This window comes from Pseudophryne corroboree, chromosome 12 (assembly GCF_028390025.1).
Source record: "Pseudophryne corroboree isolate aPseCor3 chromosome 12, aPseCor3.hap2, whole genome shotgun sequence".
Lineage (NCBI taxonomy): Eukaryota > Metazoa > Chordata > Amphibia > Anura > Myobatrachidae > Pseudophryne > Pseudophryne corroboree.
This window is the reverse complement of record NC_086455.1, coordinates 40514571-40539012: the sequence shown is the minus strand read 5'-3', so window position 1 is coordinate 40539012 and position 24442 is coordinate 40514571. Positions and strand designations below refer to the sequence as shown.

Sequence of the window (24442 nt, the reverse complement as noted above, 5' to 3'; positions counted from 1 at the left end):
ACAGATACGGAGAATTACACGCAGCATACAGGAACAGATACGGAGAATTACACGCAGCATACAGGAACAGATACGGAGAATTACACGCAGCATACAGGAACAGATACGGAGAATTACACGCAGCATACAGGAACAGATACGGAGAATTACACGCAGCATACAGGAACAGATACGGAGAATTACACGCAGCATACAGGAACAGATACGGAGAATTACACGCAGCATACAGGAACAGATACTGAGAATTACACGCAGCATACAGGAACAGATACTGAGAATTACACGCAGCATACAGGAACAGATACTGAGAATTACACGCAGCATACAGGACAGGAACAGATACTGAGAATTACACACAGCATACAGGAAAAGATACTGAGAATTACACGCAGCATACAGGACAGGAACAGATACTGAGAATTACACACAGCATACAGGAACAGATACTGAGAATTAGACCCAGCATACAGGAACAGATACTGAGAATTAGACCCAGCATACAGGAACAGATACTGAGAATTAGACCCAGCATACAGGAACAGATACTGAGAATTAGACCCAGCATACAGGAACAGATACTGAGAATTAGACCCAGCATACAGGCACAGATACTGAGAATTAGACCCAGCATACAGGCACAGATACTGAGAATTAGACCCAGCATACAGGAACAGATACTGAGAATTAGACCCAGCATACAGGAAGATACTGAGAATTAGACCCAGCATACAGGAACAGATACTGAGAATAACACGCAGCATACAGGAACAGATACTGAGAATTACACGCAGCATACAGGAACAGATACTGAGAATTACACGCAGCATACAGGAACAGATACTGAGAATTACACGCAGCATACAGTTGGGCAGAGTTTGTGATGAAGTGTAAAATGGAAAACTTTGGGGGACATGTACTAAGCAGTGATAAAAGTGGAGAAGTTGCCCATGGCAACCAAGCAGCTGCTCTGTATACTTTTATAGTATGCAAATTATAAATGTTACGTCAATGCTGATTGGTTGCCATGGGCAACTTCTCCACCGGCTCACTTCTCAGGAGATGAGGTCAGTTACCCTCTTTGAGATCATCTTTGATCATATTGATGGGGCCTAGTTATGCAGACTGAATACTGTCTAATTTGACCAAGCAGCCAGATCAGCCAGTGCGTACTGTAGTAAGAATCAGATAGACCCCTATGTAGAAGAACCCAGATTTCATATTAGCTGCTTTCATATCTGTCCTGTAATTATATACCATATGAAGTGTCAGTACTCCGTGCCAGAGGTTATTGTGTGACATAATGCATGATGTGTATTTTGCTCAGTATTTACTACAGAAGGAGAAGGGAAGGGGCCACAGTTAAGTTGCAAGGACATTCATAAAAATAAAGTTGATGAAAGTACATTTACAGAGGAGAAGGTCCTAACAGGACTTTCAAAACTAAAAGTGGAAAAATCAATGGGGCCAGATGGGATACACCCAAGGATACTAAAAGAGGTGCTGGTGGCACCATTAACAGAATTATTTAACCAGTCACTAAATACAGGTGACATTCCAGAGGACTGGAAAAGAGCAAATGTAGTTCCACTGTACAAAAGCAAGGAAGAAGCAAGTACATACAGACCAGTAAGCATTACATCAGTAGTAGGGAAAGTATTGGAAAAACTATTAAAAGAAAGAGTTGTGGAATATCTTAAATCAAACAAGTTACAGGATCCAAAACAGCATGGATTTACTGGTGGGAGATCATGCCAAACAAATCTTATTGACTTTTTTTGACTCTGTGATGAAAATAATAGATCAAGGGGGAGCTGTAGATGTAGCATATCTAGACTTTAGTAAGGCATTTGACACTATCCCACATCGCAGACTGCTAAATAAACTTGAAAGCGTGGGGGTGGATTATAAAACCGTTAAATGGATAAGAACCTGGTTGCAGGATAGGAAACAGTTGTAGTAAATGGAGTGCAATCAATAAAGGGAAATGTTACCAGTGGAGTACCCCAGGGATCTGTACTTGGTCCAGTTCTCTTTAATGTCTTTGTTGGTGACATTGCAAATGGCATTGAAGGGAAAGTTTGCCTTTTTACAGATGATACAAAGATATGCAACAGGGTAGACACAGGGAGGGGTAAAACAAATGATTGATGACCTAGCTAGGCTTGAAAAATGGTCAAGAACGTGGCAACTACAGTTTAATGCTAAAAAATGCAAAATCATGCACTTGGGTCTCAAAAACCCAAAGGCTAAATATAGTATCAAGGGTACTATAATGGAAACTACTGAGGAGGAAAGGGATTTAGGAGTCACTATTTCAAGTGACTTAAAGGCAGGAAAGCAATGCAACAAAGCAATGAGAAAGGCAAGTCAGATGCTAGGTTGCATAGGTTTGAGGAATCGGTAGCAGAAAAAAAGAAGTCATAATGCCACTGTATAGGTCATTGGTACGGCCTCATCTGGAATACTGTGTCCAGTTCTGGAGACCATATCTCCAGAAGGATATAAATACATTAGATAGTGTACAAAGAAGGGCACCTAAAATGGTGCATGGCCTACATAACAAAACTTACCCGGAAAGGCTAAAAGATCTTAACATATATAGTTTGGAGGAGAGAAGGGAAAGGGGGGACATGATAGAAACTTTCAAATATACCAAAGGTTTTAACAAAGTTCAGGAGGGAAACATTCTTCAAAGGAAGAGAAGTATTAGAACTCGAGGACATACACTGAAACTGGAGGGAGGCAGGTCCAGGGGAAATTTAAGGAAAAATTACTTCACAGAAAGGGTAGTGGATAAGTGGAATAGCCTCCCATCAGAGGTGGTAGAGGCTAAGACTGTAGAGCAATTTAAACATGATTGAGATAGGCATATGAATATCTTTACAAAGAATTAACAAAGAATTAAGGTTCAAAAAGGGTTGAGATTACCTAAAGGATAAAAAAAGGGGCAGACTAGATGGGCCAAGTGGTTCTTATCTGCCGTCAAGTTCTATGTTTCTATGTATGTGTGATGCATAAACCTTACAGTATACCTGTCACATACGTAGTGTTCATTCTAGCACCCTGCACCTTTCACAACCCCTGCAGTTCCTTTTTCTCACTTGGGGTGTCACTCTCTGCTCTGGATGCTTCTGGCACACTGTAGTCTATATCTCGGTACTGAGATACAGACCAGAGTGTGCCAGAAGCATCCAGAGCAGAGAAAGGCAAGAAAGAGGAACTGCAGGGATTGTGCAGGGTGCTAGAATGAACACTAACACACATGATTCCTCTACCATAGACAGCTGCTGTTCTCTTCCTGCTCGTCACTGTTATTGTCAACATCAAGCTGATCCTGGACACCCGGCGCGCTGTAAATGAAGAGGAAACTGACCAAGATTATGGTTAGTGTAGAACTTAGCCATCGCGGTTCTGTGTATTAGTATTTCCATACCATGTACAGAACGTTCATTCTAGCACCCTGCACCTGTTACAACCCATGCAGTTCCTTTTCCCTGCACTAGGTGTCGCTCAGTGCTCTGATACTTCTAGCACACTCTGGTCTGTATCTCAGCACTCAGATACAGACCAGAGTGTGCTAGAAGCACCAGAGCAGAGAAACACTCCATGCAGGAAAGAGGAACTGCATGAGATGTGACAGGTGCAGGGTGCTAGAATGAACACTAATTTACTCAAACTTTCTTGTTTATTTGTGGCACAGATGACAACGTGCAAAATGTGGCATTCCCTCGCCGAGCGGCCAGTGGTAAAAAAATACTAGATGTTGAGGTATACTCCAGTAGATCGAAGGTTTATATCGCGGTGGATGGTACGACGGTGAGTGTGGAGATAGCAGGGTACTACAGAGTTAATAACCATCTCTACAAATACATTAACACGGTCAAACTTATTGTAGACTATAAACTCAACGATTTTTTAACAATCCGTATTTATTTATTATTTTTTTTATTAAGATATAATCTGGTTAAAAAGGTCACTTAAGACGAAACTTATACATTTCATATATGTACACAAACATTATGCAAGCATTAAATCTAAATAAGCATGTCATTATATACATGTATTGGAAATAAAACACAAAAATATTACAGAAGAATATTAACGCTGAGCAATTTTCGTATTAGTCTTTTGAAATAGCCGTCGGTTTCCCAGTGAAGTTTTTTTAATTGTAGCAGCTGTTACTTGATTGATATGAGGGTTGAAGACACTGCATGGTCCAACGTATTTTCCCCACGTACTGCAATATATACATACACAGAAAATATATTCGGTTCATAGGATGTCACTGAAGACACCCTCCTAAATTTCCTCAATATTGTTTAAAAAAAAAAACATACAAAAAAGAAACATTAATTATACATAGTATAATATTATAAGATTAGGAAGTCCCTTGTGGAGTGCATCTCACTGGAATGATGGTCTTGATCCATGTTTGTAAGTAAAGCAAATTATCAAGCAACTGGGTAAAACCATTTGGCACTGCAGGTGGGGCAGATGAAACGTGCAGATAGATTTAGATTTGGGTGGGGTGTGTTCAAACTGAAATCTAAATTGCAGTTTAAAAATAAGCATCCAATATTTGCTATGCACAGAAACAATATAACCCACCCAAATCTAACTCTGCACATGTTACATCTGCCCCACCTGCAGCACCACATGGTTTTCTTGATAATTTGCTTTACTTACAAACATGGCTCTACGTGACTAAAAAGATCACTTTAAATCTAAATAGGAAGTCACTACTACCAGAGATTCCAGTATATGAAGTAAGGTGATTCTATAGTAGGCTGCTGAGTATTTACTGTTTACAGCGCAGATAAACATTCCAAACCAAGGGGCAGATGTTTTAAGCCTGGAGAAGTGATAAAGCAGCGATAAGTGGAAGGTGATAATGCAGCAGCCAATCATTACGGGTTTGAAAAATGACAGTTAGGAGATGATTGGCTGGTGCGTTATCACCTTCCACTTACTCCAGGCTTAATACATTTCCTCCTAAATGTTTAAAATATATATATATTTCTCTGACGTCCTAGTGGATGCTGGGAACTCCGTAAGGACCATGGGGGGAATAGCGGGCTCCGAAGGAGGCTGGGCACTCTAGAAAGATTTAGGACTACCTGGTGTGCACTGGCTCCTCCCACTATGACCCTCCTCCAAGCCTCCGTTAGATCTTGTGCCCGGCCGAGGTTGGATGCACACTCGGGGCTCTCCTGAGCCCTTAGAAAGAAAGTATAGATTTAGGTTTTTTATTTTCAGTGAGACCTGCTGGCAACAGGCTCACTGCAGCAAGGGACTAAGGGGAGAAGAAGCGAACTCGCCTGCTTGCAGCCGGATTGGGCTTCTTAGGCTACTGGACACCATTAGCTCCAGAGGGATCGACCGCAGGCCCAGTCCTTGGTGTTCGGTCCCGGAGCCGCGCCGCCGTCCCCCTTACAGAGCCAGAAGCAAGAAGAGGTCCGGAAAATCGGCTGCAGAAGACATCAGTCTTCACCAAGGTAGCGCACAGCACTGCAGCTGTGCGCCATTGCTCCTCATACACACTTCACACTCCGGTCACTGAGGGTGCAGGGCGCTGGGGGGGGGGGGCGCCCTGAGAAGCAATAATAACACCTTGGCTGGCAAAAATACCACAATATATAGCCCCAGAGGCTATAATATGTGGAAAATACCCCTGCCAGAATCCAGAAAAAAGCGGGAGAATAGTCCGCGGAAAAGGGGCGGAGCTATCTCCCACAGCACACTGGCGCCATTTCTCCTTCACAGATCCGCTGGAAGGAAGCTCCCTGGCTCTCCCCTGCAGTCTACACTACAGAACAGGGTAAAAACAGAGAGGGGGGGCACTAAATTTAGGCGCAGTATAAATTATATAAAAGCAGCTATAGGGGACATAACTCAGTTAGTCCCTGCATTATATAGCGCTTTGGTGTGTGCTGGCATACTCTCACTCTGTCCCCCCAAAGGGCTTTTGTGGGTCCTGTCCTCATTGGAGCATTCCTTGTGTGTGTGCGGTGTGTCGGTACGGCTGTGTCGACATGTTTGATGAGGAGACTTATGTGGAGGCGGAGCAGATGCCGATAAATGAGATGTCGCCCCTGTGGGCCGACACCAGAGTGGATGGATAGGTGGACGGTATTAACCGACAGTGTCAACTCCTTACATAAAAGGCTGGATGACGTAACAGCTATGGGACAGCCGGCTTCTCAGCCCGCGCCTGCCCAGACGTCTCAAAGACCATCAACGCTTCCTCAGATGGCAGATACAGATGTCGACACGGAGTCTGACTCCAGTGTCGACGAGGTTGAGACATATACACAATCCACTAGGAACATCCGTTACATGATCCCGGCAATATAAAATGTGTTACACATTTCTGACATTAACCCAAGTACCACTAAAAACAAAGGGTTTTATGTGTGGGGAGAAAAAGCAGGCAGTGTTTTGTTCCCCCATCAAATGAGTGAATGAAGTGTGAAAAAGCGTGGGTTTCCCCGATAAGAAACTGGTAATTTCTAACAAGTTACTGATGGCAAACCCTTTCCCGCCAGAGGATAAGTTACGCTGGGAGAAATCCCCTAGGGTGGATAAGGCGCTCACACGTTTGTCAAGGTGGCACTGCCGTCTTAGGATACGGCCACTTTGAAGGTACCTGCTGATAAATAGCAGGAGGCTATCCTGAAGTCTGTATTTACACACTCAGGTACTAGACTGAGACCTGCAGACTGCTGCAGCGTGGTCTGTACCCCTTTCAAACAGGGATACTATTTAAAGACGTCGTCTTATATATGAGGGATGCACAGAGGAATATTTTGCCGGCTGGCATCCTGAATTATTGCAATGTCCATTCTGTCAGGAGGGTATTGGAGACCCGACACTGGACAGGTGATGCTGACTTTAAAAGGCACATAGAGCCTTATAAGGGTGAGGAATTGGTTGGGGATGGTCTCTGGGACCTCGTATCCACAGCAACAGCTGGGATGAAAATATTTTACCTCAGGTTTCCTCACAGCCTAAGAAAAGCACTGTATTATCAGGTACAGTCCTTTCGGCTTCAAAAAAGCAGGCGGGTCAAACGAGGGAAGAGGGAACAAGCTGCACCAGCAGCCAGTTCCCAGAATCAAAATTCTTCCCCTGCTTCCTCTGAGTCCACCGCATGACGCGGGGGCTCCACAGGCGTAGCCAGGTACGGTGGGGGGCCGCCTCAAAAATTTCAGCGATCAGTGGGCTCGCTCACAGGTGGATCCCTGGATCCTTCAAGTAGTATCTCAGGGGTACAAGCTGGAAGTCGAGGCGTCTCCCCCCCGCCGTTTACTCAAATCTGCCTTGCCGACAACTCCCTCAGGAGGGAGGCTGTGCTAGAGGCAATTCACAAGCTGTATTCCCAGCAGGTGATAGTCAAGGTGCCCCTACTTCAACAAGGACGGGGTTACTATTCCACACTGTTTGTGGTACCGAAACCAGCCGGTTCGGTGAGACCCATTTTAAAATGGAAATCCTTGAACACTTACATAACAAAGTTCAAGATGGAATCGCTCAGGGCGGTTATTGCAAGCCTGGACGAGGGGGATTACATGGTATCCCTGGACATCAAGGATGTTTACCTGCATGTCCCTATTTACCTTCCTCACCAGGAGTACCTCAGATTGTGGTACAGGATTGCCATTACCAATTCCAGACACTACCGTTTGGACTGTCCACGGCACCGAGGGTGTTTACCAAGGTAATGGCAGAAATGATGATACTCCTTCAAAAAAAGGGAGTTTTTATTTATCCCATACTTGGACGATCTCCTTATAAAGGCAAGGTCCAGGGAGCAGTTACTGGTCGGAGTAGCACTATCTCAGGAGGTGCTACAACAGCATGGCTGGATTCTGAACATTCCTAAGTCACAGCTGGTTCCTTCCACTCGCTTACTGTTCCTGGGGATGATTTTGGACACAGAACAGAAAAAAGTGTTTCTCCCACAGGAGAAAGCCAAGGAGCTGTCATCTCTAGTCAGAGACCTCCTAAAACCAAAAAGGGTATCGGTGCATCGTTGCACACGAGTCCTGGGAAAAATGGTGGCTTCATACGTAGCAATTCCATTCGGCAGGTTCCATGCAAGGACCTTCCAGTGGGACCTCTTGGATAAGTGGTCGGGATCGCATCTTCAAATGCATCAAATGATAACCCTGTCTCCAAGGACCAGGGTGTCTCTACTGTGGTGGCTGCAGGGTGCTCATCTTCTAGAGGGCCGCAGTTTCGGCATACAGGACTGGGTCCTGGTGACCACGGATGCCAGCCTTCGAGGCTGGGGAGCAGTCACACAGGGAAGAAACTTCCAGGGCCTATGGTCAAGTCAGGAGACTTCCCTACATATAAATTCTGGAACTGAGGGCCATTCACAATGCCCTAAGTCAGGCAAGACCCCTGCTTCAAAACCAGCCGGTACTGATACAGTCAGACAACATCACGGCAGTCGCCCATGTGAACGACAGGGCGGCACAAGAAGCAGGATGGCAAGGGCAGAAGCCACAAGGATTCTCTGATGGGCGGAAAATCACGTACTAGCACTGTCAGCAGTGTTCATTCCGGGAGTGGACAACTGGGAAGCAGACTTCCTCAGCAGACACGACCTACACCCGGGAGAGTGGGGACTTCATCCAGAAGTCTTCCTGCTGTTGGTAAACCGTTGGGAAAGGCCACAGGTGGACATGATGGCGTCCCGCCTCAACAAAAAGCTAAAGAGATATTGCGCCAGGTCAAGGGACCCTCAGGCGATAGCTGTGGACGCTCTAGTGACACCGTGGGTGTACCAGTCGGTTTATGTGTTCCCTCCTCTGCCTCTCATACCAAAGGTACTGAGAATAATAAGATGGCGAGGAGTAAGAACGATACTCGTGGTTCCGGATTGGCCAAGAAGGGCTTGGTACCCGGAACTTCAGGAAATGATATCAGAGGACCCATGGCCTCTGCCGCTCAGACAGGACCTGCTTCAGCAGGGGCCCTGTCTGTTCCAAGACTTACCGCGGCTGCGTTTGACGGCATGGCGATTGAACGCCGGATCCTGAAGGAAAAGGGTATTCCGGAAGAAGTCATTCCTAAGCTTATTAAAGCCAGGAAAGATGTTACGGCAAAGCATTATCACCGCATATGGCGGAAATATGTTGCATGGTGCGAGGCCAAAAAGGCCCCAACAGAGGAATTTCCACTAGGTCGATTTCTACATTTCCTGCAAGCAGGAGTGAATATGGGCCTAAATCTAGGCTCCATTAAAGTACAGATCTCGGCTCTGTCGATTTTTCTTTCAAAAAGAACTAGCTTCAGTACCTGAAGTTCAGACATTGTGAAAGGAGTGCTGCATATTCAGCCCCCGTTTGTGCCCCCTGTGGCACCTTGGGATCTCAACGTGGTGTTGAGGTTTTCTTAAAATCACATTGGTTTGAGCCACTAAAAACCGTGGATCTAAAATATCTCACGTGGAAAGTGGTCATGTTATTGGCCTTGGCTTCAGCCAGGCGAGTGTCAGAATTGGCGGCTTTATCATGTAAAAGCCCTTATCTGATTTTCCATATGGATAGGGCAGAATTGAGGACTCGTCCCCAATTTCTCCCTAAGGTGGTGTCAGCGTTTCACCTGAACCAGCCTATTGTGGGGCCGGCGGCTACTAGTGAATTGGAGGACTCCAAGTTGCTAGACGTTGTCAGGGCCCTGAAAATATATGTTTCCAGGACGGCTGGTGTCAGAAACTCTGACTCGCTGTTTATCCTGTATGCACCCAACAAGCTGGGTGCTCCTGCTTCTAAGCAGTCTATTGCTCGCTGGATTTGTAGTACAATTCAGCTTGCACATTCTGTGGCAGGCATACCACAGCCATAATCTGTAAATGTCCATTCCTCAAGGAAGGTGGGCTCAAGGAAGGGGTCTCGGCTTTACAACTTTGCCGAGCAGCTACTTGGTCAGGGGCAAACACGTTTGCAAAATTCTACAAATTTGATACCCTGGCTGAGGAGGACCTGGAGTTCTCTCATTCGGTGCTACAGAGTCATCCGCACTCTCCCGCCCGTTTGGGAGCTTTGGTATAATCCCCATGGTCCTTACGGAGTTCCCAGCATCCACTAGGACGTCAGAGAAAATAAGAATTTACTCACCGGTAATTCTATTTCTCGTAGTCCGTAGTGGATGCTGGGCGCCCATCCCAAGTGCGGATTGTCTGCAATACTTGTAAATAGTTATTGTTAACTAAAGGGTTATTGTTGAGCCATCTGTTGAGAGGCTCAGTTGTTTTCATACTGTCAAACTGGATATAGTATCACGAGTTGTACGGTGTGATTGGTGTGGCTGGTAAGAGTCTTACCCGGGATTCTAAATCCTTCCTTATTATGTCAGCTCGTCCGGGCACAGTGTCCTAACTGAGGCTTGGAGGAGGGTCATAGTGGGAGGAGCCAGTGCACACCAGGTAGTCATAAATCTTTCTAGAGTGCCCAGCCTCCTTCGGAGCCCGCTATTCCCCCCATGGTCCTTACGGAGTTCCCAGCATCCACTACGGACTACGAGAAATAGAATTACCGGTGAGTAAGTTCTTATTATATATACACATCTGCTCCGGTGTTTGCATTAAACTGTAATCTGAAGTGGTGCTGGTGTAGGAGAACGTGTTCCTCATTTCTGTTCTCCTACAGGTCAGTCATTTATTTCTATACATTTCATGTTCTATCACACGTCCTATGTTTCAGGTGCTGGAAGATGAGGCCAGGGAGCAGGGAAGAGGAATCCACGTCATTGTCCTGAATCAGGCGACGGTAAGTTGTAGTATGGTAAGAGAGTGATGCTGGATGGTGCCTGGCTTGGACCTGGCAGTCACATCTCATGTACAACACGGGATAGAACTATATGAGAGTGACATGAGTCCACGTTGTATAACATTGGGGGAATTTTCTCTGTGCAGGGTCACGTCATGGCAAAGAGAGTGTTTGACACGTACTCGCCCCATGAAGATGAAGCCATGGTCCTCTTCCTTAATATGGTCGCTCGAGGTCGTATTCTCATCTTCACCGTCAAGGTAGATTCTGTGGCCTAATGTTTCTCCTTCATCCACTAGGGGCCACTGGAGTGCAGATACAATGGGGATATAGTAGGCAGTAACTGGGAGCTGGCACTTTAAATTTATAACCATGTGACTAGCTCCTCTCCTACTATGTTCCCTCTCCAAGCCAGTCTTTAGTTTGTGCCCAAGGGAGCTGGTTCACTCTTGGGACTTCTCTGAAGAATCTCTTTTATTTTAGATTCTGTGGCCTAATGTTTCAGGAAGGCTCCGATACGAAATGCTGAAACTGTGTTAGGAAGAGGCCAATTAATCTTGTACAACATATAGATTATGTAAGATGGTGCTATACAGTGGTCTGCATGATGGAACCATATTGAAGCAGTACTGTGCATTTTCCAGACACGCATAATAAGAACGCTTTTCTACTAGCTATCATTGTATCTTTACAGCTTTACATTTCAGTGGTTGCTGAACATCTTTGTAATACCCCTTTTGATTGCCAACTATGAACACGGGTTATTGGCACATGAACGCGCATAACCCGTGTTCATGTGCAGTCTGAAAGGTGCCAGGGTTGAAATACCGGGTCGAGCGACCCGGTATGCCAACTCTGGTAGTGAGCAGGGTTGAACACGAGTGATCTCCAAGCGTCACCGCTGATGTCACCAACCTGGCAATATGCCGGGCTGCTTACAGCGGTGGCGGGTCGCACCCTGGGAGCTCCCGTGTCAGGCTCCCGGGTGTGACCAGCCTCAGGTGGTCTGAAAGGGGTATTAGTAACACCCTGTGAAATATTCCTCACTGTTGCTTTTATTAAACACCCCACCTGTCTGCTTTCCTTTCCAAGATGCACTGCGCAAAACACTGGATGCTCTTCATGATGGGCATTTGCGGCACCATGATACAGAGCCATTGCTACACCCGTGAATTGTACATGGTGTCTTAAATGGAACAGTTTCAAAGTTTGTAAATATGGCTGCTGTTAGCCTGTAATAGTGACTGTGCCTTCAAATTTAGATAAGTCATAGTGTTCATTCTAGCACCCTGCACCTGTCACAACCCGTGTAGTTCCTCTTTTCTGCCTGGAATGTCGCCCTCTGCTCTGGTGCTTCTAGCACACTCTGGTCTGTATCTCCGTGCGGAGATAATAGGATTTTGGTACTTACCAGGTAAATCCTTTTCTTTGAATCCATAGGGGGCACTGGAGTACTCTTGGGATATGGACGGGCTTCCGTAGGAATAGCACTGAATATTTAAATTTAGAACACTCCACCCCTCCATATCCCCGAGTACCTCTCAGTGTTTTTTACTGAGCCGAACAGGAACTATAGAGAGGTTGACAATGGAGTATTACATATAACATAACGGACAATAACGAAGTTGACACATAACGTTACTGACAACTAAACAGTTGACACCCTAACCAGCACTTGTAATTTGAACCAGTCGGTGAAAGTGTGTTACCATAAGATCCTCAGAACTCACCACAACTAGGTAAAACTGCTCTGGGTGGGCGTCCAGTGCCCCCTATGGATTCAAAGAAAAGGATTTACCTGGTAAGTACCAAAATCCTATTTTCTTTATCATCCACTAGGGGTCACTGGAGTACTCTTGGGACGTACCAAAGCTTCCCCCGTGGGCGGGAGAGCTGTTTGGCACTTGTAACACTAGGCGGCCAAAGCTAGATGCTGATGCCGCAAACGTATCAAACTTGTAAAAGCGCACAAACGTGTGCACTGAAGACCATGTAGCCGCACGGCAAAGCTGCGTCGTAGAAGCTCCCCGACCAGCTGCCCATGAAGTTCCCACAGAACCTGTGGAATGAGCGGTTACTGACGTAGGCGGTTGTAACCTAGCATGAAGGTAAGCCTGACGTATGGTCAGTTTTATCCATCTGGATAAGGTTTGTTTAGACGCTGGCCAACCCATCTTGGCAGCATCATAGAGAACAAACAACGTATCCGTCTTACGAACTGAAGACGTTCGGGATACATAAACGCGTAATGCGCGTACCACATCCAGAGTTCCAGAATGTGCCGTCAACACAGGAACTACTATTGGTTGATTGATGTGAAAAGATGACACTACCTTTGGTAAGAAAGCGGGATTCGTCCGAAGTTCCGCTCTGTCATCATGAAACACCAAATACGGTGACTTGCATGACAAGGCACCCAAATCCGAAACACGCCTTGCCGAAGCTAAGGCTAGAAGAAAAATTGTTTTCCAAGTGAGAAACTTTATATCCACTTGCTGTAAGGGTTCAAAATATGAAGACTGTAAGAACTCTAAAACCAGATTCAAGTCCCATGGCGCTGTAGGTGGAATGAATGGAGGCTGTACTCTGAGGACACCTTGGAGAAAAGTGCGTATAGACGGCAATAGAGCCAATCGTCTTTGAAAGTAAATTGACAAAGCAGATACCTGCACCTTTAGTGTAGATAAACGCAGTCCTCCATCTAACCCTGTTTGTAGAAACAACAAAAGGCGGGATAACTTGAAAGATGATGTCGGAAACTTCCGAGCTTCACACCAACCTATATAGGCACGCCATATTCTATAATAATGAGCTGCCGTAACTGGCTTCCTAGCTCGTAACATGGTTGGTATAACCGAATCTGGAATGCCCTCTCTTCTTAAGAGGGCGGTCTCAACAGCCACCCCGTCAAACGCAGCCGCGCTAAATCGGGGTAAAGGAACGGACCCTGTTGTAACAGGTCTGGACGCAGTGGGAGCGGCCAAGGATCGTCTGCGAGTAGTCCTCGGAGATCCGAGAACCAAGCTCTCCGAGGCCAATGAGGCGCCACTAGTATGACTGTGACAGACTCTCTTTTGATCCGTTTTAGCACCAGAGGGAGCAACGGAAACGGTGGAAACAGATACACAAGACTGTACGGCCACGCGACAGTGAGAGCATCCACCGCCACTGCCTTTGGATCTCTTGTTCTGGACACATACTGGAGCGTTTGGTGATTGTGTCGAGACGCCATCAGGTCCCCCTGAGGATAACCCCATCTCTGAACCAACATGTGAAACACTTCTGGATTTAATGCCCATTCGCCTGGATGAAAATCCCGACGACAGAGATAATCCGCTTCCCAGTTGTCCACTCCCGGAATGAACACTGCCGACAATATCACCTGGTGGCATTCCGCCCAATTGAGGATACGAGCTACTTCCCGCATTGCCATGCGGCTTCTTGTTCCTCCTTGTTTGTTGATGTATGCGACCGCCGTCGCATTGTCCGACTGCACTTGGACAGGCTGAGAGCGAAGCATGTGCACTGCTTGTCGTAGCGCATTGTAAATTGCGCAGAGTTCTAGGACATTTATAGACAGCAATTTCTTGTGATCCGCCCAGAGACCCTGGAGCTGACAATTTTGAATTACCGCTCCCCAACCTCTGAGACTGGCGTCCGTAGTTAGAATTATCCAATTCCAGCCTCCGAACCGTCTTCCTGCGGTTAAATTGTGTTCCTTGAGCCACCAGAGCAGAGATACTCTTGCCCTTGGCGACAACCTCACCCTGTGGTGAATCTGCAGATGCGAGCCCGACCACTGGGCGAACACATTTAGTTGAAATTGACGCGAGTGAAATCTTCCGAACTGAAGCGCTTCGAGAGCTGCCACCATTGTGCCTAAGAGGCGAATGCACAAGTGTACAGACACTGTGCGTGGCTTGAGCACTAATTGTACTAGATCGCGTAGAATTTGTACTTTCTGCTGTGGTAGGTAAATTCTTTGATTGACCGTATCGAGAATCATACCGAGGAATTGAAGGCGTTGAGACGGAATTAGATGTGATTTCTTGAAGTTGACAATCCAACCGTGGTGAACCAGTACATCGTACGTTAGCAGCGCATGTTGGAGAAGCATCTGTTGAGACGGAGCTTTGATGAGCAAATCGTCTAAATACGGAACTATTGTCACTCCCAGGGATCTGAGATGAGCTATCATCACAGACATCACTTTGGTGAATACCCGAGGCGCTGATGACAGGCCAAACGGTAGAGCCTGAAACTGGTAATGGTTCTGGCGTATTGCAAACCGTAAGAATTTCTGATGAGGCTGCCAAATTGGAATGTGTAAGTACGCATCCTTGAGATCTAGTCCGCAATCACCGAACGCAGAGACTCCATTTTGAATCTGTATTAAGTTACGTACTGATTGAGACCCTTTAAGTTCAATATTGGTCTGACTGAGCCATCCGGCTTCGGTACTACAAACAGACTTGAATAATAACCCTGACCCTGTTGGTGTACAGGGACCGGAATCAAAACTGCTGAATCCAGTAGGGACTGGATGGCAATTTGCAGAACCGTCCTCTTGTCGTCCGACAGAGGCAATCCTGTCTTGAAAAACCGCAGAGGCGGAAGACAGTCTAACTCTATTTTGTAACCTTTTAACACTAAATTGCGGATCCACCCATCCGCGGATGTGTGGAACCACGCCAAATGGAACGTCTGAAGGCGTGCTCCCACAATCGGAGAACCGAGATGGGCTGGTAGCCCGTCATGCCACTGGCTTGTCGGTAACCTTAGCGTCCTGGTGAGTTGTGTTGGTTTGTTGGAAACCACGTCCTCGACCACGTCTAGCAGGCGTGGCTGTTCCTCTGCCACGTCCTCGAAAGGGCTGAGGTCTAAAAGATTTGAACGAAGGTCCAGCGTACCTTCTTCTTGATACCGGTGGAGGCAATGTAAGAAAACAGACTTACCTTCCGTAGCCTCAACAATCCATGCGTCCAATTCAGGACCAAACAACTTCTTGCCATTGTAAGGCAACGCCTCTATACCTCGTTTGACCTCTGCCTCCGCATGATAAGCACGCAGCCAGAGTGCTCTTCGTGCCGTTACTAGCGACGATGAAATACGAGAAGTGAGCTGACAGACGTCAGTAGACGCTGTGCAGAGATACTCTACAGCCTCACTCATTTAATTTACAAGTAGTATCAGGTTTTCGTCATGTAAAGCAGATTTGAGTTCTGTAACCTGCTGCTACATACATGGATTTTAGCATAGTTTCTTAAGCGTAGTAGCTGCTGGCACTGGTATGGTTAATTTCTTGGTAAGTTTTGACACTGAAGAATCAACTATTGGTGGATTCTCCCATGTACATGTTACGGAGTCTGGAAACGGGTAACTAGACTTAAATCTGCGAGGTATAGAAAACCGTTTATCTGGATTCCGTCGTGTTTCTACTAACATCTGATTAAGAGATTCCGACACAGGAAAATTTATCGGAGTTTTTTGTCGTTTAGTAAATACGACCTGATCATTTGTGAGAGGCTCCTCAGTTTCAGTAAACTTCAGAGACTGACGTACCGCTCTGATGAGATCATCAATGCCGGAACTGTTAAAATCCTCGCCATCTGACTCCACTTCGCCCTCCTCACCCTCATCTTGTTCCGTGAGGTCTGGCATGGAATCGTCAGAGTGCAACATAGCAGAAACTGGAAAATCATAAGACATATGAAATTTATTTACCCAAAATGGATTTGGACCTTACGCAAGGCTGAGACGCCTCCGGTAGTTCTGGCGGTCTCACCCTAGACTCAGATCTTGCCGTTTCCCGCTCCTGACGAGCGGCGGTCAATTCTGATTGTAACCTATCTAGTACATTTACTAACATACCCCACGGAGGGTCCGGTGAGGACATTGGTTGTAACACTGGAGCAGAAGTGGTATTCTGAACCGAATCCACAAAACATACTGTACATGTGGTAGATCCATCCGGTAACACACTGCTACAGACTTTGCAATTATGCTTTTTAGTTTTTGCTGGTGCCTTACTCATTATGGCGACAGACAATACAATACACCAAAAACAGACACTTGCACGACTCAGTAAAATAGCAGTAAGGTGTCTCTGTATATATATCTGGCCAAGTGCAGTACACGTGGCCAGTACCATGAAATGTGATCCCAAATTCCCACTAACACCCCTGCGCCTCCGGTGGAGTAGAGATGTAGTACTGGAACGTTCTGGAATCACAGCAGGAAGACACAGGAAGCATGTTAAAATGGCTGCCATGCTATGCTTACACATATAATCCTAGTGCTAGTTACAAACTTTCACCGATTATAATTCTGCAAATATCCCTGCAGCCTAGCATCTACTGGTGCTGCAGTATTTCTTATGCCGCTCTATTGCCCCCTTATTTATTGCCCCCCCCTCTGCCTCACCCTTGTGGTAATGCCTGCATGCTCTTTCAGATTCAGAGCAGCGGCAGCGCAGCGTGTGGGGCCCCAGCGGGTATCGCCGAGCGGATCGCCTGTGAGCCCGGGTGAGCAGCGGGTAAAACAGCGGTGGGACCCGGAGCAGTAGCGGCGTCCGGCGCCGTGAGCGGGAGGGCAGCGGCGGCCGGCGCCGTGTGAGCGGAAGAGCAGCGGCGGCCGGCGCCGCTGTGAGTGGGGAGAGCAGCGGCGGCCGGAGCCGCTGTGAGTGGGGAGAGCAGCGGCGGCCGGAGCCGCTGTGAGTGGGGAGAGCAGCGGCGGCCGGAACCGCTGTGATTGGGGAGAGCAGCGGCGGCCGGAGCCGCTGTGATTGGGGAGAGCAGCGGCGGCCGGAGCCGTGTGCGGCGGCGGCCGGAGGCAGTCTGTCCCCGAGTTCAGTAACAATGTCCCCACACCTCGGGGCGGCAGCGGGAGCTGACCGCCCCGTTCACATACCTTCAGTCCTGCAGCTTGTGAGGAGGCTCCGACGGGGCTTCTTAGTAAGCGCCGGCCAGCCTGTGCAGGATCTGTGTGTGTGGCTGTGAGGGAGCTCTTTCAGAGAGGCCCGACACGCCCCTGCTGCTATCAGCAGCTGCACTGTCCCGGACCCTGCCTTTTGGAAGGGGAAAAGGGATGTATAAAATAGAAAAATATAAATAAAAATTCAAAGTAATTGTGGACTCAGCCACATAGCTGTTACTACTTCGAGCACAGAAAAAACACTGAGAGGTACTCGGGGATATGGAGGGGTGGAGTGTTCTAAATTTAAATATTCAGTGCTGTTCCTACGGAAGCCCGTCCATATCCCAAGAGTACTCCAGTGACCCCTAGTGGATGATAAAGAAACAGACCATAGTGTGCTAGAAGCACCAGAGCAGAGGGCGACACACCAGGCAGGAAAGAGGAACTACACGGGTTGTGACAGGTGTAGGGTGCTAGAATGAACACTAAGGGCCTAATTCAGGGTTGATCCCAAAAGCAAAATCTTTCTCTAATGGGTAAAACCATGTGCTCTGCAGGTGTGGCAGATATAACATTTGCAGAGAGAGTTAGATTTGGGTGGGTTATTTGGTTTCTGTGCAGGGTAAATACTGGCTGCTTTATTTTTACACTGTAATTTAGATTTCAGTTTGAACACACCCCACCCAAATCTCACTCTCCTTGCACATGTTATATCTGCCCCACCTGTAGTGCACATCGTTTTGCTCATTAGAGAAAAATGCTGCTTTTGCGATCAAACCTAAATTAGGCACTAAGGGGGTAATTCTGAGTTGATCGCAGCAGCAAGTTTGTTAGCAATTGGGCAAAACCATGTGCACTGCAGGTGTGGCAGATATAACATTTGCAGAGAGAGTTAAATTTGGGTGGGTTATTTTGTTTCTGTGCAGAGTAAATACTGGCAGCTTTATTTTTACACTGCAATTTAGATTTCAGTTTGAACACACCCCACCCAAATCTAACTCTCTCTGCACATGTTATATCTGTCCCCCCTGCCGTGCACATGGGGGGTCATTCCGAGTTGTTCGCACGTTGCCAATTTTCGCTATGCTACGATTTGTTGCTAAATGCGCATGGTACGCAGCGCGCATGCGCTTAGTTATTTAACACAAAATTTAGTAGATTTGATGGTGTTCGTGCGACGCTTTTCAGTCGCACTGCTGATCGGTGAATGATTGACAGGAAAGGGGCGTTTCTGGGTGGTAACTGAGCGTTTTCCGGGAGTGTGCTAAAAAACGCAGGCGTGTCAGGGAAAAACGCGAGAGTGTCTGGTGAAACGGGGGAGTGGCTGGCCGAACGCAGGGCGTGTTTGTGACGTCAAACCAGGAACTAAACGGACTGAGGTGATCGCAATCTAGGAGTAGGTCTGGAGCTACTCAGAAACTGCAAGAAAATATTTAGTAGCAGTTCTGCTAATCTTTCGTTCACTATTCTGCTAAACGAAGATACACTCCCAGAGGGCGGCGGCCTAGCGTGTGCAATGCTGCTAAAAGCAGCTAGCGAGCGAACAACTCGGAATGACCCCTATGGTTTTGCCCAACTGCTAACAAATTTGCTGTTGCGATCAACTCAGAATTAGGCCCTAAGCCAAGTAGTGATTAACAATAACCCTTCCAAATGTGTCAAATCTGCAATAACTGAAGTTACCCTTTAATTGCTATAGTTTATAACTGTATATTTATCCATTTGCTGCAGCACACAGTGGGATTTTACACATTCATGCCCATGATCAGGATATACCTGTGTTCTTGGGCTTACAATGCAGGGCAAATGCTAGCAAATGTGACACTGTCCATATAGGGATCATTGGTTCCCATAGTAAACAAAATATTTGTCATTACACACTGCAGTCAGTCACGCAATAGTTTTATAATGAAATGTGCTAAATGTTACTCTATACATTTGAACAATGTAACAGAACTAATCTTCCTCAGTAGTCAGGGGTGTAGGTCCTGTTGCCTCTGTGCTCTAACCGCAATGAGAACAGATCACTCCTTGGGCGGTATTCAATTCTTTTCGTCCCCTTCCACACCCGTTCTGTTAATCATTTCAGCTCGCTACCCCCACGAGGCGCCCAACCCTTTACGTAGCTAAACCTGATTACTATGGGCACGATAAGCATGATAATGGGGATCACTTTAGAAAGGAGATTGGGCGTGATACATCGTTTAAAAACCGCCCATTAGATATTGGTGAAGATGTGGAATTCTGTATATGGGACAGCATAATTTGCATTTTTCATTTTTAATTTGATATTTTCTGTTCTGTCATTTGTTTTTCACTGAGTGATATGTTCATTATTCTCTCTGTGGGATACATACCTCTAAGCCCACATGTTGTGTTTCTGTGTTACAGGACGAGGGTTCCTTCCATCTCAAAGATACAGCCAAGAACTTGCTGAAGAGCCTGGGCAGCCAGGTTGCAGCCACTCTGGGCTGGAGGGACATGTGGACATTTGTGGTGAAGAAAGGAGGTAATTTCATGTCTGTCTGATTCTTGCCCTGTACCATCTGCTATCATGCCGTTGTTGGTACTTAGTCACACACATGTGATGTGTTCCCTACTGTAGGACACATCTATGGTGAAAAACACTCCAAGTCTCCAGCTCTGTCTACGTGGGGTGATCCAGTTCTTCTGAAGACCGACATACAACTAGTTCCCCCTGAAGGTGAGGTCTTGCATCCCTGAACCCTCTCATTACAAAACCATCCTGCTGTTATAGGGAATTAAGCAGACAGAGGTAATTTCAGCAGTTATCTGTTACCCTATATATCAGAAAAAGTTATTCTTCTATGCAGGCTGTGACTGGGGGTTTATGTATTAGATACAGGTATTCCTCTATGCAGGCTGTGGCTGGGGTTTATATATTAGATACAGGTATTCCTCTATGCAGGCTGTGACTGGGGGTTTATATATTAGATACATGTATTCCTCTGTGCAGGCTGTGGCTGGGGTTTATAGATTAGATACATGTATTCCTCTGTGCAGGCTGTGGCTGGGGTTTATAGATTAGATACATGTATTCCTCTGTGCAGGCTGTGACACTGGGTTTATATATTAGATACAGGTATTCCTCTATGCAGGCTGTGACTGGTGGTTTATATATTAGATACAGGTATTCCTCTATGCAGGCTGTGACTGGGGGTTTATAGATTAGATACAGGTATTTCTCTGTGCAGGCTGTGACTGGGGGTTTATTAGATACAGGTATTCCTCTATGCAGGCTGTGACTGGGGTTTATATATTAGATAAAGGTATTCCTCTATGCAGGATGTGACTGGGGTTTATATATTAGATACATGTATTCCTCTCTGCAGGCTGTGACTGTGGGTTTATATATTAGATACAGGTATTCCTCTATGCAGGCTGTGGCTGGGGTTTATATATTAGATACAGGTATTTCTCTGTGCAGGCTGTGACTGGGGGTTTATATATTAGATACAGATATTCCTCTATGCAGGCTGTGACTGGGGGTTTATATATTAGATACAGGTATTCCTCTATGCAGGCTGTGACTGGGGGTTTATATATTAGATACAGGTATTCCTCTATGCAGGATGTGACTGGGGGGTTTATATATTAGATACAGGTATTCCTCTATGCAGGCTGTGACTGGGGGTTTATGTATTAGATACAGGTATTCCTCTATGCAGGCTGTGACTGTGGGTTTATATATTAGATACAGGTATTCCTCTATGCAGGCTGTGGCTGGGGTTTATATATTAGATACAGGTATTTCTCTGTGCAGGCTGTGACTGGGGGTTTATATATTAGATACAGGTATTCCTCTGTGCAGGCTGTGACTGGGGGTTTATATATTAGATAAAGGTATTCCTCTATGCAGGATGTGACTGGGGTTTATATATTAGATACAGGTATTTCTCTGTGCAGGCTGTGACTGGGGGTTTATATATTAGATACATGTATTCCTCTCTGCAGGCTGTGACTGTGGGTTTATATATTAGATACAGGTATTCCTCTATGCAGGCTGTGACTGGGGGTTTATATATTAGATACAGGTATTCCTCTATGCAGGCTGTGGCTGGGGTTTATATATTAGATACAGGTATTTCTCTGTGCAGGCTGTGACTGGGGGTTTATATATTAGATACAGGTATTTCTCTGTGCAGGCTGTGACTGGGGGTTTATATATTAGATACAGGTATTCCTCTATGCAGGCTGTGACTGGGGGTTTATGTATTAGATACAGGTATTCCTCTATGCAGGATGTGACTGGGGGTTTATATATTAGATACAGGTATTCCTCTATGCAGGCTGTGACTGGGGGTTTATAGATTAGATACAGGTATTCCTCTATGCAGGCTGTGACTGGGGGTTTATATAATAGATACAGGTATTCCTCTGTGCAGGCTGTGGCTGGGGTTTATAGATTAGATACATGTATTCCTCCGTGCAGGCTGTGACTGGGGGTTTATATATTAGATACAGGTATTCCTCTATGCAGGCTGTGACTGGGGGTTTATATATTAGATACAGGTATTCCTCTATGCAGGCTGTGACTGGGGGTTTATATATTAGATACAGGTATTCCTCTGCAGGCTGTGGCTGGGGTTTATAGATTAGATACAGGTATTCCTCTGTGCAGGATGTGACTGGGAGTTTATATATTAGATACAGGTATTCCTCTATGCAGGCTGTGACTGGGGGTTTATATATTAGATACAGGTATTCCTCTATGCAGGCTGTGACTGGGGGTTTATGTATTAGATACAGGTATTCCTCTATGCAGGATGTGACTGGGGGTTTATATATTAGATACAGGTATTCCTCTATGCAGGCTGTGACTGGGGGTTTATAGATTAGATACAGGTATTCCTCTATGCAGGCTGTGACTGGGGGTTTATATAATAGATACAGGTATTCCTCTGTGCAGGCTGTGGCTGGGGTTTATAGATTAGATACATGTATTCCTCCGTGCAGGCTGTGACTGGGGGTTTATATATTAGATACAGGTATTCCTCTATGCAGGCTGTGACTGGGGGTTTATATATTAGATACAGGTATTCCTCTATGCAGGCTGTGACTGGGGGTTTATATATTAGATACAGGTATTCCTCTGCAGGCTGTGGCTGGGGTTTATAGATTAGATACAGGTATTCCTCTGTGCAGGATGTGACTGGGAGTTTATATATTAGATACAGGTATTCCTCTATGCAGGCTGTGACTGGGGGTTTATATATTAGATACAGGTATTCCTCTATGCAGGCTGTGACTGGGGGTTTATATATTAGATACAGGTATTCCTCTGCAGGCTGTGGCTGGGGTTTATAGATTAGATACAGGTATTCCTCTATGCAGGCTGTGACTGGGGGGTTTATTAGATACAGGTATTCCTCTCTGCAGGCTGTGACTGGGGGTTTATAGATTAGATACAGGTATTCCTCTGTGCAGGCTGTGACTGGGGGGTTATATATTAGATACAGGTATTCCTCTGTGCAGGCTGTGACTGGGGGGTTATATATTAGATACAGGTATTCCTCTGTGCAGGCTGTGGCTGGGGGTTTATATATTAGATACAGGTATTCCTCTATGCAGGCTGTGACTGGGGGTTTATATATTAGATACAGGTATTCCTCCGTGCAGGCTGTGACTGGGGGTTTATATATTAGATACAGGTATTCCTCTATGCAGGCTGTGGCTGGGGGTTTATATATTAGATACAGGTATTCCTCCGTGCAGGCTGTGACTGGGGGTTTATATATTAGATACAGGTATTCCTCTATGCAGGCTGTGGCTGGGGTTTCTATATTAGATACAGGTATTCCTCTATGCAGGCTGTGGCTGGGGTTTATAGATTAGATACAGGTATTCCTCTGTGCAGGCTGTGGCTGGGGTTTATAGATTAGATACAGGTATTCCTCTGTGCAGGCTGTGACTGGGGGTTTATATATTAGATACAGGTATTCCTCTATGCAGGCTGTGACTGGGGGTTTATATATTAGATACAGGTATTCCTCTGTGCAGGCTGTGACTGGGGGTTTATAGATTAGATACAGGTATTCCTCTGTGCAGGCTGTGACTGGGGGTTTATAGATTAGATACAGGTATTCCTCTATGCAGGCTGTGACTGGGAGTTTATATATTAGATACAGGTATTCCTCTGTGCAGGCTGTGACTGGGGGTTTATATATTAGATACAGGTATTCCTCTGTGCAGGCTGTGACTGGGGGTTTATATATTAGATACAGGTATTCCTCTGTGCAGGCTGTGACTGGGGGTTTATAGATTAGATACAGGTATTCCTCTATGCAGGCTGTGACTGGGGGTTTATAGATTAGATACAGGTATTCCTCTGTGCAGGATGTGACTGGGGGTTTATAGATTAGATACAGGTATTCCTCTATGCAGGCTGTGACTGGGGGTTTATATATTAGATACAGATATTCCTCTATGCAGGCTGTGACTGGGGGTTTATATATTAGATACAGGTATTCCTCTATGCAGGCTGTGACTGGGGGTTTATAGATTAGATGCAGGTATTCCTCTGTGCAGGCTGTGACTGGGGGTTTATAGATTAGATACAGGTATTCCTCTATGCAGGATGTGACTGGGGTTTATATATCATATAGAGTTATTACCTTATGTAGGCTTTGACTAGGGATCTTTATATATCATATATAGTTATTACTCTATATAGGCTGTGACTAAGGAGCTTTATACTCCAGATATAGTTATTTCTCTGTGCATCTGTC

General features: G+C 45.9%; 1 protein-coding gene across 1 annotated transcript in view; it reads left to right on the top strand.

The window, feature by feature from the left end:
• The window catches only part of POMGNT1 (protein O-linked mannose N-acetylglucosaminyltransferase 1 (beta 1,2-)), a 55194-nt gene that overhangs the window by 4703 nt on the left and 26049 nt on the right, over window positions 1–24442 (top strand). Inside the window, exons 3-8 of the mRNA XM_063947387.1 lie at window positions 3281–3383; window positions 3701–3816; window positions 10713–10778; window positions 10925–11038; window positions 20085–20202; window positions 20299–20397. Of these exons, the coding sequence (XP_063803457.1) occupies window positions 3281–3383; window positions 3701–3816; window positions 10713–10778; window positions 10925–11038; window positions 20085–20202; window positions 20299–20397 (616 nt within the window). The remainder of the gene's footprint in view (window positions 1–3280; window positions 3384–3700; window positions 3817–10712; window positions 10779–10924; window positions 11039–20084; window positions 20203–20298; window positions 20398–24442) is intronic.